Genomic DNA, 17,506 nt, shown 5'->3' on the forward strand with positions numbered 1-17,506 from the left:
CTTAACAAGTTGTGCTGGTTACTTCTGAAAAGTTACTGCAATATGTCTGGACTGGAACTCAACTCTAAATATGTAAGCACCCTTTATATGTGTCCCATTGTATTGAGTCCTTTACAAATGTGCAAGATTAGCTCTCAGATTCCTTACTCAGATTGTTGGGCAATTATTAATTATTTAAGAAGACTCTGCATTAAAGGCACCCTTTTTGATTCAGCAACAAATTCATATTTGTGAAACTAAGGATTCAGACACTATAGTGATAAGTGTAAAACAAACATCAGTTTATATAAACAGTTGATGCAATACCTATTGTTGAATCAAGAAATATGAACTGACATGATGGTGAAAAAAATGGTGACTTTGGTGCAGGTTAGACATCAATAACATATTTCTTTGGTTCTTGCGTGTCTTGTGTCCAAACACCATGATGTCAAGCCTGCTTTTTTTGTACTTTTTTAGAGCTTGACATACCGTGGTCACTGTCGTTGTATGGGATAGAGCTACCTGTATGTAAAGATTCTTCTTCTTCTTCAAAAATGTTTTATGTTCCACAGGAAAAAATACCAGCATGTGGGTAAGGAATGACATAAATATAAGTGAATAATGACAGAATTTACATTTTTAAGTGAACTGGTTAGCAGGCACAGCTCTTGTTTTTCTTAGAAGGTTCATTTTTCTGGATTTTCTGGAGCATTTCTGTAGCAGGAGCTGAGCTCTTGACCCCGTCCCATCCCTCACGCAACTCCACCTCTCCATTCTTCAAGCCCTGATAAATCCGCCGGGTCAACAGGTCAAATGCATCCTTCACATTGTGACCCGTTTTGGCAGAGGCCTCAATGTACAGCGCTCCTAACTGGCTTGCAAGCCTTTCGGCCTCAGTTCGGTCCACCTCCCGTTCTCCAACCTGATCTCGGTCACTTTTGTGTCCCACCAGAACAAAAAGCACAGTGTAAGGTTGTACTCGCTCACACACCTCTGCGTGCCACTGCCGCAAATGCTCAAAAGAGGCACGGTTGCCCAGGTCAAACACCAGCAGACCTCCGACGGAGTTACGGTAGTACGAGCGGGTCACAGACCTGAAAGCATAGCATAGTTGAAGGTGAGTTTCCACCCCTTGGTCATGTCCAGAATGTTAGCTGTTTCCACTGTCAGCTGAGCTTCTTACTAGTTATTTATCTGACATTTATACAGTGACTTTCCCAGTGCAGTAACCTGAGAGTGTCTTTCTCAGTTGTCAATCAAAGAGTTTATGGATCACCCTTTAATGGGTTTAAACCTAAAGTCTTTCCGTTACAAGCTCAGAGCTTTAATCACTATTCTACACTAATGCTTGTTGAGAAGTATGCATGAAAACATGTCTGAAAACAAACAAAACCTATGAATATACTGCTTTATAATGCTTCTTTTTGTGACCTGTACACATGGTCAGGATGGTCACTTAAATTCACAAAGCCTAGGACTATTTATTTATATATTTAAAAATGTACTCTTTTGGGCCCGAAGAGGATGAATTTTAAAGGTGACTTTACACTTTTGATTTAAGACTGCTCTTTCCTCACTCGGAAATTCTATATAAAGATGCAATGCTCCACAAAAGCCATACTACAATATGCAGGCTCTGACCCGCTTTATCCCCTAGAAATGGCTAATATGTGGCTTTGGTTCTGTGTAAGTGAAATGCCGCATCAGAAGGGCCTTAAACTTTGCTGTTGTCAGCATGTGCACATCTTGTTTTCAGTTGGCTTTCCACAAGAATCCATATCTTTGTTGCCTCTGTGCTGCATTCATATACTTTTTTCATGAGATATATGCCATTTCAGATGTGGCTTCTGAGTCATTTTTGCATTGTAAAAATGTAAAAAAATAAATAAAATATCATACTTTTTTGCAAGTCATTGGAAGACTTAGTGGGCCTGGTTGTGGATTTGCACAAATGTTTCCTCTTTATGATGAAAGCACTACCTAATTGGAAAGGGAAAGAGTTAAGTTTAGGGGTAGGTTTAGGGTTGGATTGTAATTTCTCCAAGCAGGTAGTGCTTTCATTATGAATATTACGCATTCATCCAATTAAGTATGGCTTTCTTCCTGAACATAAATTACTCTTCTGAAGCCAACCTACGCTTCGGATATTAAAAGCCTGGTTACATGACAGCGGGTCTGCACATGGTTGCCAAATGCATTGATTGAGCTATCCTACTTTACAATATCAGCATTGAACATGTCATTGCTGTACCACCTAAATTAACTTTTCTCTTTCCAAAGTCCTGGTTAACATCCCTGACAAAAGTCTTGCAGTCTGTTCAGGAAATTCCCTTACAGTTAAGGGGATCATGATTACTGAAATGAAATTTTTGAGCTTGAATCATAGTGATATAAATAAAAATAGGAACTGCGCTAAATAGCTCTCTAAATGTAACCAGTCCTACTCAATCCACTCCAAGTGGGATTTAAACCAGTGTCTCTACCATGGGAGGCAGGTGCGCTAATGTCTGTCGCTAGTGCACCTCTTAAGGCCAGGGATGTGAGGTTTACATACACTGCACAGCACGTACCTGCTGGCTACACTTACATAAAGAATACAATTTAAGAAGCAGTCAGTTTTAGGAATATTTCAGGTTCAATGCAAGATAAGCTCAATCAACAGCATTTTCAGCATAATGTTGATTAACACAAAATTAATTGCCCCTTCTATTCTTAAAAAAAAAGAGGGTTATAGTGAGGAATGTACAATGGAAGTGAATGGGGCTAATCTGTAAATGTTAAAATACTGTTTCAAAAGTATAGCCACAAAACGTAAACAATGTGTGTTAACATGATTGTAGTGTGATAAAATCACTTACAAACCTTTACTTATGATGTTATATCCAATTGTACAGCTTAAACAACTTTACAGCTCAAATAACACACAAGTTTTAACAGAATTAATGTAAGTGCTTTTATAAAATAATCTTCACATTTCTGCCTTTAATCCCTACAAAAATTGGCCCCATTCACTTCCATTCTAAGTGCCTCACTGTAAACAGTCAAAATAATTTATTGTGTTAACCAACATTATGCCACAAATGCTGTCGATTCCTTTAAAGTCAACTGTGCAGACCAATGAATTCCTATAGTATGAATTACTATGGTGCAAAAACTGACAACATACTTCCTGGAAGTATGATGATTTGAATACTTCAAACCTGATGCTATGATGAGTAATACATTTCACAATATCTTTTTTTTGTTTGTTTGTTTGTTTTTTGTAAGAAGCAGGGTACTTCCCTTAACTGTTTTAGCTGTAATTCTGAGTAAACCTGCAGAAGTTAAAAGGGGAAATATTATTCTTGTTTGGTCACCTGAATAGTTCACTTAAGTATATACATAGGAGAATGTAAATCTTGTTAGTTCGGTTCATGGTATAACTTTCAAAGTTTGGAGTGAATGTAGATGTGTAGTGTTCTCTCTGCTTACCTAAACCTCTCCTGGCCAGCTGTATCCCAGAACTGCAGTTTCACTCTCACCCCAGGCTCCACCTCTAGGAAGTGTACATAGAAGTCCACACCGACAGTCTGGTTTATGCACTCCAGAAACAGGTCCTCTGTGTAGCGCTTCAGCATGGATGACTTGCCCACTGTGGAGTCTCCTAGCATGATGATTCGAAACTGGTACTGCCACAAAGTAAGATCCATGACTTCTGGACTAGTGGACCACTAATCGTATGAATAAAATGGCTAGGTTTGACTTACTCGCTGGTACTCTATGATGATTTGTCAAGGGAAGGTGGCAGTCCACCAGGATCCTTGGAGGTCTGACTAAGTCCAAAGAGCTTCTTGCCTTGTGGATGGTATTTAATCCAATCTAGAAGTTCACATTTTAAAAATAGGTAGATATAATCCCATACTTCACCAGGTTTTTCTGAGCACATATGCCAAGAGCAGCATTTTTCTGTTTGATCGTTGTAGGGGTGGGACCTTACAGTGTTGATCTGCTTTTTAAATCTTTGCCTGTTCATACTTGTAAGTGGGAGGGATATATAAAGAGGTGGGGTTTATAAAAGATATATAATATATACAGGGTTGGGAGGGTTACTTTTGAAATGTATTCCACTACAGATTACAGAATACATGCTGTAAAATGTCATTTGTAACATATTCCGTTAGATTACTCAAGGTCAGTATGTATTCTAAATACTTTGGATTACTTCTTCAGCACTGGTAGATTTTTCACTTGTTTTGACTATTAAAAACTCTGCCAGTACAGTAAGACAAAATACACGTTAAAAATACATTCTCTGAAAAACCTAAATATCTTATGCAGTGTTGTTTCTAAAACAAGATCAATCAAATTGATCTTGTTTTAAGGATTTTTTTTTTAGATACTTTTACAGGAAAACAATAAAAAAATTATTATTAAGAATACGATCTTTGCCCTAATATCAAAGGTCTTACTAGAAAAAAAAGAAATTATGGTCCAACGTGAATTTTCTTGATAAAAAAAATATGATCGTGCCTGGTAACATGTGCATGTAAAATGGCTAGAAATAGCAATTTATCTTAGCGTAAAGCTGACAATTTGCACAAGGTTTATTTCTATTTCTTCTGCTCCAAACTTACTTCTCCGTCTGCTCGTATGAATGTAACACATCATAAGAAAGTGTTTCACCACTGCTCAAACGCTCTTTGGATCACATCATTTATATGTATAAATGTTTTCCATCTGAAAGGACTAAATATTAAATGAAACAAATGACAAGAAAATGCAAAGTAATCTCTTTAGTAATCAAAATACTTTTTGAATGTAACTCTATTCTAATTACCAATTATTTAAATTGTAACTGTAGTGGAATACAGTTACTTATATTTTGTATTTTAAATACGTAATCCCATTACATGTATTGCGTTACTCCCCAACCCTGTGTGTGTGTGTATATATATATATATATATATATATATATATATATATATATACACTATATTGCCAAAAGTATTCGCTCATCTGCCTTTAGACGCATATGAACTTAAGTGACATCCCATTCTTAATCCATAGGGTTTAATATGACGTCGGCCCACCCTTTGCAGCTATAACAGCTTCAACTCTTCTGGGAAGGCTTTCCACAAGTTTTAGGAGTGTGTTTATGGGAATTTTTGACCATTCTTCCAGAAGCATATTTGTGAGGTCAGACACTGATGTTGGACGAGAAGGCCTGGCTCGCAGTCTTCGCTCTAATTCATCCCAAAGGTGCTCTATTGGGTTGAGGTCAGGACTCTGTGCAGGCCAGTCAAGTTCTTCCACACCAAACTCGCTCATCCATGTCTTTATGGACCTTGCTTTGTGCACTGGTGTGCAGTCATGTTGGAACAGGAAGGGGCCATCCCCAAACTGTTCCCACAAAGTTGGGAGCATGGAATTGTCCAAAATCTCTTGGTATGCTGAAGCATTCAGAGTTCCTTTCACTGGAACTAAGGGGCCAAGCCCAGCTCCTGAAAAACAACCCCACACCATAATCCCCCTCCACCAAACTTCACAGTTGGCACAATGCAGTCAGACAAGTACCGTTCTCCTGGCAACCGCCAAACCCAGACTCGTCCATCAGATTGCCAGATGGAGAAGCGTGATTCGTCTCTCCAGAGAACGCGTCTCCACTGCTCTAGAGTCCAGTGGCGGCGTGCTTTACACCACTGCATCCGACGCTTTGCATTGCACTTGGTAATGTATGGCTTGGATGCAGCTGCTCGGCCATGGAAACCCATTCCATGAAGCTCTCTACGCACTGTTCTTGAGCTAGTCTGAAGGCCACATGAACTTTGGAGGTCTGTAGCGATTGACTCTGCAGAAAGTTGGCGACCTCTGTGCACTATGCGCCTCAGCATCCGCTGACCCCGCTCTGTCTGTTACGTGGCCTACCACTTCGTGGCTGAGTTGCTGTCATTCCCATTCACTTCCACTTTGTTATAATACCACTGACAGTTGACTGTGGAATATTTAGTAGCGAGAAAATTTCACGACTGGACTTGTTGCACAGGTGGCATCCTATCACAGTACCACGCTGGAATTCACTGAGCTCCTGAGAGCGGCCCATTCTTTCACAAATGTTTGTAGAAGCAGTCTGCATGCCTAGGTGCTTCATTTTATACACCTGTGGCCATGGAAGTGATTGGAACACCTGAATTCAATTATTTGGATGGGTGAGTGAATACTTTTGGCAATATAGTGTATATACACACACACACATATACATACATGCACATACATATACGTAGTACACATACAAAACTAAATACAAATTTGTTAGATAAAGTGCAAGGGAATGTAATGGCAGAAGAGGTTGGATGTGTTGGATAAATATAAAAAGACTAGACAGTGAATTGCGCATAATTATTGCTCAATGGGGCAGTTTTAACTGTTCATGAGATGGATAGCCTGAGGGAAAAAACTGTTCCTGTGCCTGACGGTTCTGGTGCTCAGAGCTCTGAAGCGTCGGCCAGAAGGCAACAGTTCAAAAAGGTAGTGGGCAGGGTGAGTGGGGTCCAGAGTGATTTTTCCATCCTTTTTCATCACTCTGGATGTGTATATTTCTTGAAGGGAGGGCAGGGAGCAACCAATAATCCTCTCAGCAGTCCGAACTGTCCTTTGTAGTCTTCTGATATCTGATTTCATAGCTGAACCAAACCAGACAGTTAGTGAAGTGCAGAAGACAGACTCAATGACTGCTGAGTAGAACTGTATCAGCAGCACCTGTGGCAGGTTGAACTTCCTCAACTGGCGAAGGAAGTACAACCTCTGCTGGGCCTTTTTCACAATGGAGTCAATGTGGGTCTCCCACTTCAGGTCCTGTGAGATGGTAGTGCCCAGGAACCTGAATGACTCCACTGCTGCTACAGTGCTTTTTAGAATTGTGAGGGGGGTCAGTGTTGGCGGGGGTCAACATGAACCCAGCAGTTTGCCTCATGCGGTTAAGCCAGGGAAACCGTTCCATAGAGGAATATGTGGAAGACTTCTGCATTCTAGCCTGCAAGGTGGATTTTAATGATGTGGCTCTGAAGGACTTTTTCAATGTTCACGAAAATGAGACTTTATATTCCATGCTACCGGGAGGTGGAATTTCTTGGACTCTGGAACAGTACATTGATTTTGCCCTGTGTCTTAGTGGTTCACTGTTTACTGTGGGAGTGGCGGATGAGGATGCCAACTCTCCTTCTGTGGCCGCCAAGCCAGAGTTCCCCATCATGGCCGCCAAGCCAGAGTTCCCCGTCAAGGCCGTCAAGCCAGAACTCCCTGTCATGGCCGCCACGGTCCATGAGCCAGTGCCCACGCCTTGCCACGGTCCACGAGCCAGTGCCCATGCCCACGCCTGCCACGGTCAATGAGCCAATGCCCACGCCTGCCACGGTCAACGAGCCAACGGCCACTCCTGCCACGGTCAACGAGCCAACGGCCACTCCTGCCATGGTCAACGAGCCAACGCTCTTGCCTGCCACGGTCAACGAGCCAGTTCTTGAAGCCTCGTCCATCCCAGAGCAAGCGTTACAAGCCTCCTCTGTCCCAGAGCCAGCTCCAGCCCTAAAGGAATGTTTTTTTTGGGGGGGGGGGCCCACTATGGCTCCAGTGGTTTCCGAGCTCCCTTCAATGGAGACAACTTTCTCCCCAGCCTTGGTAGTCCTGGAGACTTTCTTCATCGAGCCTCCTATGGTTCTGCCCCTCGAGCCTCCTATGGCTCCACCCCTCGAGTCTCATGGCTCCGCCTTCCAATTCTCCCACAGCTGTGCTCACGGCCATCCAGAAGTGGAAGAGGAGAAGGGCTCCTACTCCCCTATCACTGCCCATGCTCATGACCACGGAGTTCGTTCCCCAGTCACTGCCCATGCTCACGACCACAGAGGTCATTCTCCTGTCACTGCCAGTGTTCACAGCCATGGAGGTCATTCCCCAGTCACTGCCCATGTTCACAACCACGGAGATCGTTCCCCAGTCACTGCCAGTGCTCACGACCACGGAGGTTGTTCCCCAGTTGCTGCCAGTGCTCACGACCATGGAGGTTGTCCTCCAGTTGCTGCCAGTGCTCACGACCAAGGAGGCCGTTCCCCTGTCACTGCCAGTGTTCACGGCCATGAAGGCCATTCCCCTATCACTGCCTGTGCTCATGACCACGGAGGTCATTCCCCTGTCACTGCTAGTGTTCACGGCCATGGAGGCCATTCCCCTGTCACTGCCTATGTCCATGACCAAAGAGGTTGTGTACTCCCCACCTGTACTCACAGCCACAAAGGCGGTTCCCCTGTCAATGCCATTGCCAATGACCATGGAGGTCGTTCCCTTGTCACTGTCTATGCTCACGACCAAGGAGACTGTTACCCTTCCACTGCCTGTGCTCACAGCCACTAAGACTGTTCCCCTGCCATGGCCAGTGCCAGAGACTTCCACGGCTTCACTCCCCAAGCCTTCTATGGCTCTGCCCTCTGAGCCGCTCCCTCCTGATCCCTCTCCAGCGGCCGCAGCCCAGAACTCTATCCTCCCTGCCCTGTGGCCACCTCCCAGGCCTCCTGACCCTGTCCCTGTCCTGTGCCCGCCTCCCAGGCCTCCTGACCCTGTCCCTGCCCTGTGGTCACCCCCCAAACCACCAGACCCCGCTCCCTTCCTGGAGCCGCCACCAAACCCACCACCGGTTCTGCCCTGGTCTCCTGTTCCACACCCTGTCTCGTCAGGCTATGCTCCACACCCTGTCTCATGAGGCCATGCTCCACGCCCTATCTCTCCAGGCTATGCTCCACACCCTGTCTCGCCAGGCCATGCTCCACGCCCGGTCTCGCCAGGCCATGCCTCAAGGACCACCCCCCCCCCCCCCCAGCTCCCTATTGAACTCTATTGTTAGTTTTGTTTATGTTTGGGTGTCAGGAGCCGCCCCTTGTGGGGGGGGATATGTCATGTTTGGAACTACGCCACTTTATGTTGCCCGAAAAAAAAAATGAAACCTGCTTTGATACTGAAGGAAACTGCTGCATCACACATTTCTTTGCCTAATTCCCTGTTGTGGATGTCACATTCTAAGACCTTTTTTAACAACTATGTATAATTACTACATATACATGCACAGCTAATCCACATACAAGGAAAACATTATTAGAGGTACAGTAAAAAGTACCTTTCTCAGTTATTTCCAAGTCTTCACTGAATTATTGTTAGATATAATGCACTAAAACAGATTTGATGCTGCCGGGTTTTGACTCAGAAGCAGATCTGTAAATAAAATTATACTTAACTGTTAAATAACTGCTTGTAAATTATAACAAATTAAACTATTCCGATTAATCCACCACACAGAAAAAAAAAAATTAATTGCTTATTTTCGCTTATTTTGGTGAGGCAATTGGCTTATATTGGGCTTGTTTTTCCATACCATGTTGCTTGTTTCTCTTGTGAGATCTGGCAACACTGCAACAAGTAATTCACCCACCCCTTAGCACAGAGTACCGTCATTTTTAAAAGAACGTTATTAACCGTTCTTTTATTTTGTTCAAATCTGTAACCTTTTGGAAAGGAGGCTGTGGAACTTCTGAACTGGAACGAAAAAATACAGTGTGGCAGCGGGGGCGTGGTCAAGCGTCCGTCCGGAGAGAGAGAAAGCGGTAAGGGTGCTTGTACCTGAGCTAGATTATGTCTAACACCTGTATCTAATTCCAGTGAGCATGGGGAGAGCAGCATATAAGCAGCCACGCCACCAGCAGAGAGAGAGAGAGAGAGAGAGAGCCTGGCACAAGGAAGTCCATGGTGTCTATGAAGCTGATGAGTTTATGAGTGTTCGTATCTGTGAAGCTAAAAAGTTTGTGAAACTACGAACCTGTGAAGCTAATGAGTTTTGTGAAGCTGTAAGCGTTGAAGTTGCCAGTTAAACATCTTACCTGTGCCAGGAGAAGCCTGTTTCCCTGTGTCCTCCTTTCATTCTGCTGTGGACCCTTTTACAGTACATACAGTTTTTGTTATGAACGAACCGAAATGAAAAACATTTCGTTTTTAGTTCTTTTAAATAAGTCCAATGTACTAAAATTGCCATTGTGACATTTTTACTCACTCCTGATACAGGCGCTGTAAAGTTTTATAGTTTTTGAGACCTTGTGAAACTTTGGATTTGGAGAAAACGTCAGGAATGTGGTGAAGATGATATATGATGGTATCAATAGTTCAGTTTCATTACCTTTTGGCACATCAAGTAGATTTGACATAAAAAGAGGAATAAGACAAGGCTGTCCTCTCAGTCCATCACTTTTTATAATGGCAGCAGAGATGTTAGCCATCTTGATTAAAAATTGTGACAGTTTGAGTTGACTGGGTATAATAGAAGAGCAGATCATTATTTGCCAGTTTGCTGATGATACGACACTCTTTTCAAGGAATGAAGAACAAGTTCCAAGTTCCAATATCATCAAAATCTTTTCAAAAGCATCAGGGTTGCATCTGAATTTAGTGTGAACGTTTACCAATTCATGATTCACAGCTGCAGAGTATTTGTGACATCCCAGTATCTTGGTCTACATATTACAAAAGCTTGGAAAGAAAGAGAAATTTTGAACTTTTCAAATAGCATAGGAGTCTAAAGAACAAAATTGAATATGTGGTTACAAAGAGATCTATTTTTGGTCAAAATCTTGTAACTAAAATTTAATCCTTATCACGATGTACATATCCCACCTATTCCATTCCAGTCTCTCCCCATAATATAAAAACAATAAATCAAATAAATTTTAATTTCATTTGGAAAAATAAAACACATTACACTGCAAGAGCAAGTACTGTTAAGTATTATGCTGATGGTGGTTTTAAAACAATTGACTTTGATTGCATGAATGGGACTCAAACTAAAATGGTTAAAATAATTTATTCTAAATAAGAATACAATTTGGTTTATATTCCTCGCTTAATGTTCAGTAAAATTGGTGGCATTGAATTTGTCTTAAAATGTGATTACAATATAAATAAACTGTCGATTCTTCACAAATCTTCTTTATTGAAAATTGATTTACAAGCATAATTTTACTCCACAAAATTCCCCTCTATGGAATATCAGATATATACTGCATAATAACAGCTCTTTTTTGTCTACAAGGAGTGGTTTGATAAAGACATATGGTCTGTCTTTGATCTTATGGATGCCAGTGGCAAAGTTCTTTTATTTGATTCTTATGGTGCAAAATGTAATCTTCATTGTAACAGAACGGAATACAGTTCTCTAATTAAAGCCATTCAGGTTCAGTTTCTTTAGCTAGCAAAAAATATGGTTATGTATTCACCAGTAAACCCTTCTATCCCCCTGTTAATGAGAATGAGAAAACTTTTCTAGAAAAAAATCATAACAACCAATATATAAGAAACACCTTAATTCTAGAACTTTATCCTCTGCATATTCATAGAAAAGAGATATATAAATATTACATATATATATATATATATATATATATATATATATATATATTATATATATATATATATAATATTATAATATTGTCAACAAATTGAGAACAGAGTATCTAAAATATCCAATTACACCAAAAGCATAAGATTTTTGACATTTACTCATCTGCTGATTTTCTACGTTTACATTTTGATTTTGAGCAAAACAATTGTTATTTCTGTACTAATGACATACAGAACATACCTTTTTTTTTTTTTTTTTTTTTTTTTTCCATGTCCAAATGTTCAGGAATTTATGAAGAGTGTTTTGGAGTGGATCAAGAATTATACAGAGAGGCCTGTACTAGAATATAAACATATACTGTTTGGGATTATCATATATAATAAAGATAAGGAGTATATTATAAATTGCATAATTATACTAGCTACATTTGTTATACACAAAGCTACATTTATGAAGACCCAACCTGTTTTCAATTGTTTTTCAGTTCATTGAGATGTATGAAAAAGAAGAATGTCATTCAATTATTTGATTTAGTAGAAAGCCCTGGAATGACCTTACTTTGGTTTACAAAAAGTATGTATTGTATTTAATTATTGTACTTTTTTATTTATTTATTTATAAATCATCATTATTTTTATGCTGATGTCTGCTCAGCTTAGTTTAAATGTATGTCATAATGTTTTGGGGCCTTGTTTGTTGTTGTATTTGAGTTTTTGCAATAATAAAATAAAAAAAGTCTTATAGTATGTAAGCACAGGTTTTGCAGCATTTCTCTCACCAAACCGGATTGTAACAACATGCATTCTCTTGATGGCCACTAGGAGGAGCACAAAGTTTTGCCTGGCACATGGTTGTGGTTGGGAGGAGTCCCCTGTCCACTATGTTAAGCACTTTTGAGTGCAGTGTCAGAAAACATATGTGTAACGTTCATTCATTCATTTATTGTTCACATGTATGTGTACATTTTTAATGTAAGTATATAATTATCAAGACTTGACATGAGAAATTATGGTTTAAGAAAAACCTGTTCAAATTTAGCATTTATGTAAAATTGTACACTCCAGGTTTGAGATCTGCTTGTAAAAACTGATTTTTGCAAGCAGACCTCAAACCTAACTGTGAGCATTGCTATCAGTTTAAAAAAAAATCAGAGTGAAGGAAGAGGCACAGCAAGAAAAAGGCACAACATTGGTATTTTAATGGATCTTCTGGTGTGTCAAAATCTTTTGGAGCATGTAACCCCGGCCTGCACCTCTCCTTTCAGAAAGCCTTGATAAATGTGCCGGGTCAACAGCTCAAAACCCTCTGCCATATTGTGACCCATTTTGGCTGAGGCCTCCATGTACGGTGCTCCCAATTCGCTTGCGAGCATTTCTGCCTCCTCTTGAGTGACTTTCTGCTCGTTTTGATCATTCTTGTGTCCCACCAGCACAAAGAGCACAGTATCTGGATGCACAGTCTTGCACACCTGTTTGTGCCAAAGTTTAACATAGTCGAAAGAATAATGATTGGCCAGATCACACCAGCAGGAATCCAGCTGACTTAGGAATGTAAGAGCAGTTTATTTTCCTGAAAACATGAGAGCTCATCAAAGTTTTTATACAAGCCACATTCTGAACAGCCATCATATCATGCACAATGTTGCGTGCTAAAGGGATAGTTCATGCACAAATTTTGTCATTATTTACTCACTCTCTTGACGTTCCAAACTCGAATTACTTTCTTTTGCAGAACACAACGTGGATGTTTTAAAGAATACCCCCCCCCCCCCATATTTTTATTACAATGGCAGTGGATAATGACTAATTTCAAAGCTTAAAAAAGAACCCAAAAGTAATTTTAAAGTCCATGCGACTTGTGCATCATATTGCAAGTCTTCTGAAGGCATGTGGTTTTGATGAGAAACAGCATGGAATAAGTAATTGTTCAGTGAAAATCAGAGTGCATTAGAGAAGCTTGTTCTTGGTGGCATGCATTTTCATGCAAGAACTTGCGTTGATTTTAGCACTAAACAATGCAAGTTCTCTCATGAACAGGTGAGCCACTTTGAACAAGCTATTCTCATGAATGCACAAACAAACTGTTTTTAATTTCGGTTCGTTCTTTTTAGTATTTTTTTCATTCCACTGCCTCCTTTTCAATTGGTAACGAAATGAAAGAACGGTTAATAACATTCTTTTTTAAAAGTCCCTTTCGTGCCGCCAGAACAGCTCTGATTCATCGAGGCATGGACTACATAAGACCTCGGAAGGTGTCCTGTGGTATCTGGCACCAAGACGTTAGCAGCTGATCCTTTAATTCTTGTAAGTTGCGAGGTCGGGCCTCCATGGATTGGACTTGCTGGTCCAGCACATCCCATAGATGCTCAATCGGATTGAGATCTGGGGAATTTGGAGGCCAAGTCAACACCTTGAACTCTTTGTCATTTTCCTCAAACCATTCCTGAACAATGTGTGCAGTGTGGCAGGACGCATTATCCTGCTGAAAGAGGCCACTGACATCAGGGAATACCATTGCCATGAAGTGGTGTACGTGGTCTGCAACAATCTTTAGGTAGGTGGTACGTGTCAAAGTAACATCCACATGAATGCCAGGACCCAAGGTTTCCCAGCATCACACTGCCTCCACCAGTCTGCCTTCTTCCCATGGTGCATCCTGCTGCCATCTCTTCCCCAGGTAAACAATGCACACGCACCTGGCCATCCGCATGATCTAAAAGAAAATGTGATTCATCAGACCAGGCCACCTTCTTCCATTGCTCCATGGTCCAGTTCTGAGGCTCACGTGCCCATTGTAAGTGCTTTCGGCAGTGGACAGGGGTCAGTATGGGCACTCTGACCAGTCTGCGGCTATGTAGCCCCATACACTGTGTGTTCTAACACCTTTCTATCATGGCCAGCATGAAGTTTTTCAGCAATTTGTGCTACAGTAGCTCTTCTGTGGGATCGGACCAGACGGGCTAGCCTTTGCTCCCCATGCGCATCAATGAGACTTGGGCGCCCATGACCCTGGTTCACCGGTTGTCCTTCCTTGGACCACTTTTGGTAGGCACTAACCACTGCATACCGGGAACACCCCACAAGACCTGCCATTTTGGAGATGCTCTGACCCAGTAATCTAGCCATCACAATTTGGCCCTTGTCAAAGTCGCTCAGATCCTTACGCTTGCCCATTTTTTCTGCTTCCAACACATGAAATTCAAGAACTGACTGTTCACTTGCTGCCTAATATATCCCACCCCTTGACAGGTGCTATTGTAACGAGATAATAAATGTTATTCACTTCACCTGTCAGTGGTTTTAATGTTATAATTACATTCTAAATGTCATCAGCCTCTCTATATGAATATGTGATAAGAATATGTGATTGTTTTAGAATATGTTTTATGTTTTTTAGAATATGTGATATTATCTGAAAGAAAGCATATCAATTGAACTTTCAAGAAACATTAGCATATTTTATGATAGAATATTAATAATTAGAACAAAAATATTGCAACCATGTATGAATGAAATTTTTCATATTAAACAAAAGAATGACCATACTGTATATTCATATTCATAGTTACCATATTAATGACTGCTATCAAACATTTCAAACATTGGTCCAGTCAGCCAGAGCAAAAGAATCAAAGCATAAAAAAATATTCCTTAATGTCAGTGTCAAATATCATCGTACCAGAATTTTTTTTTTTTTTTAACATTTGTTTTAAATAGATATGCTACAAACATTCATCTAAATTCAATATAATGGCCAAACAAAAAACATGGCAAAGTCGAAGCACAATAGCATTGTTTAGACGTATACTATGACATACGGTTATTGATGTCACGCACATGACCCTATGAATGTCTGTCCCCTTCAGTTTTTTGGCTGGTGGTTATACATGAGTACATTATTGGTCATGCAGTGTTTCAGTGAAAAAGACTAACAATAAAGAGGTCCGAGATTAGAAACTTGCTAAAAGTTACTAAAATGTAAAATGTTTTCATCTGTTTAACAACATTATCTTACAATAGTCAAAGATGACTTCTCTTTTCACAGACTAGACAATTAGGTGGGCTTGGCCCATAAATAAATCTACAATTTGAGTGTTTTACTAGTACTTGTGCAGTGTTTTACAATGTTTTTACTACCGTTTAATGCTGCTCAGAGCAAGCATAAATGCATTTACACAGCAGTTACAACTGCATAAATAATATTATGAGATGAATGTTTTAAATATAAAATTATGAAAACAGAAACATGAAACTTTTATATATGAAACACATACTTTTATGTATGAAACTAAATTGTGAAATATATGCTCTGTCATGGCAACAACAAAGTTTAAGGCTGCTCTGATGTGAAAAAAATACACATACTGTTGGTTCAGTGGAAAATGTTTATCTTTTTCTAATTGTACTTGAGCTCAGCTAAATGTTTTAAATTAAGTGGTACCGCATTTGTTGTTTTCAGCAGGCTCATTGTTATGGTTCTTTGTGGACCATGTAACCTCGGCCTGAACCTCTCCATTCTGAAAGCCTTGATAAATGCGGCAGGTCAATGTACAGTGCTCCGAATTCGCTTGTGAGCATTTCTGCCTCCTTTTGAGTCACTTCCCGCTCGTTTCGGTCACTGTTGTGTCTCACTAGCACGAAGAGAACAGTGTATAGATGCAGGCTCTTGACAAACTTTTTGTACCAATGCTTAAGGTAGCTGAAAGAGTTACGATTTGCCCAGATCAAACACCCTAACGAAAAGTGCTTTTCTTTTTTTCTTTTTTTGAAAGCATGAAAACTAAAATGACAGTCCACAATGAAAATCCCACAAAGTTGCTACACCAACCAAAGAAGAGGTCCAGCCAAAAACCAAAAGAATAGAAAGGCACAACACTCACTTAGCACCAATAATAATTTAACACATCAAAGATTAGGCTGTAGGCAGGATGAAATGTTTTCCATGATTTTAATATAATTTAGTTAAATGTCTATTTTGCCAGACAGAGTGAGTGTTGTGCCTTTCTTTTCTTTAAAATACGAAGACTAAAATGACATTTGGCCAATTTTTAACCCTGTTATTTAAAGTGACTTCAACACTTTTAGATAAGCAGAACTGAACAGACCCCTCGCCATAGTGCTCAGGGAAAAACGTTCTTGCACCTTTTGAAAAAATTAACTTTCAAGTTAGGCAAGTATGGGTGATGTTATAACCCTGAATCCAACATTTGTCTTATCATCCTTTTTACAGATGCAAGGGAACTTTAAACTGTTTAGCTGTCCCTTAAGCAATCTGTTTATCTAGTTACTCTAAAAGGGAAAACACAGTCCCTTTTTATTTGTACAACTGAATAGCTCTTTAAAGGGATAGTTTACCCAATACTACTAGTATCATTCTTTTCTTTCCATGGAACACATAATAAGATGTAAGGTGATCAGATTGCATTTTATATATATATATATATATATATATATATATATATATATATATATATATATATATATATATAGATAGATAGATATATATATATGACTAACAATAAATGAGGTTAACATTCTGCCCAATATCTACTTCACAGAAGAAAGAAAGTCAGGGACTTGGAACAACATGTGTGTGAGGAAACAATGACAGAACCTTCATTTTTGAGTGAAGAACTCTCCCTTTAGTAAATGTATGAAAACATTTTACATTTTGTCAGTTCAATTCATAATAATATTTTAAAGACTTTTAAAGAACTGGATAAAGGAATACTAAAGGGTGTACAAATGATGTGTTTTCTCAATACTTACCAAGACTACTCAAGACCAGGGGTCTCCTAAAGCTGCAGCTTCACTCTCACCCCAGGCTCCACCTCAAGGAAGTGATTGCAGAAACCCACTCCAATGGTCGGGAACGTATGCTCCTGAAACAGGCCTTTTAAGCACTGATACAGCATGCATGACTTGCCATGCATGCTGGCAGTTTGCAAAAATGTATTTATAGTAACGTTCATTCTATGAGACTAGGTTGCAAGGGTGTCATAGAAGCGACATTTTTTTCTTTGGACACTTTTGGTCAGGTTTAGGTTTTGGCTAAGGGTATAGGATGTCTGTTTTGTTTGCCTCTCTATTGATTTTAGAACACTATTAATTAGGTTTA

General features: G+C 40.1%; 2 protein-coding genes across 3 annotated transcripts in view; both read right to left on the reverse strand.

Annotated features, from left to right (window-relative positions):
• Window positions 1–17,506, reverse strand: part of LOC127453288 (mitogen-activated protein kinase kinase kinase 5-like) — a 422,352-nt gene that overhangs the window by 183,939 nt on the left and 220,907 nt on the right. The window lies entirely within an intron of this gene.
• LOC127453339 (ras-related protein Rab-39B-like) lies at window positions 196–3,959 on the reverse strand. 2 transcript variants are annotated; one of them, XM_051719673.1, is made up of 3 exons: window positions 3,729–3,959; window positions 3,454–3,650; window positions 196–1,076 (listed from the first exon to the last, which is right to left on the reverse strand). In XM_051719673.1, the coding sequence occupies exons 2-3, from the start codon at window positions 3,630–3,632 to the stop codon at window positions 635–637; spliced, it is 621 nt and encodes a 206-aa protein (XP_051575633.1). In that variant the 5' UTR covers window positions 3,633–3,650; window positions 3,729–3,959; the 3' UTR covers window positions 196–634. The 2 variants fall into 2 exon arrangements, with proteins under 2 accessions (XP_051575633.1, XP_051575631.1); XM_051719671.1 differs by having other exon boundaries at window positions 3,454–3,959.

The sequence above is a fragment of the Myxocyprinus asiaticus genome, chromosome 15 (genome assembly GCF_019703515.2).
Source record: "Myxocyprinus asiaticus isolate MX2 ecotype Aquarium Trade chromosome 15, UBuf_Myxa_2, whole genome shotgun sequence".
In the NCBI taxonomy this organism is placed as follows: domain Eukaryota; kingdom Metazoa; phylum Chordata; class Actinopteri; order Cypriniformes; family Catostomidae; genus Myxocyprinus; species Myxocyprinus asiaticus.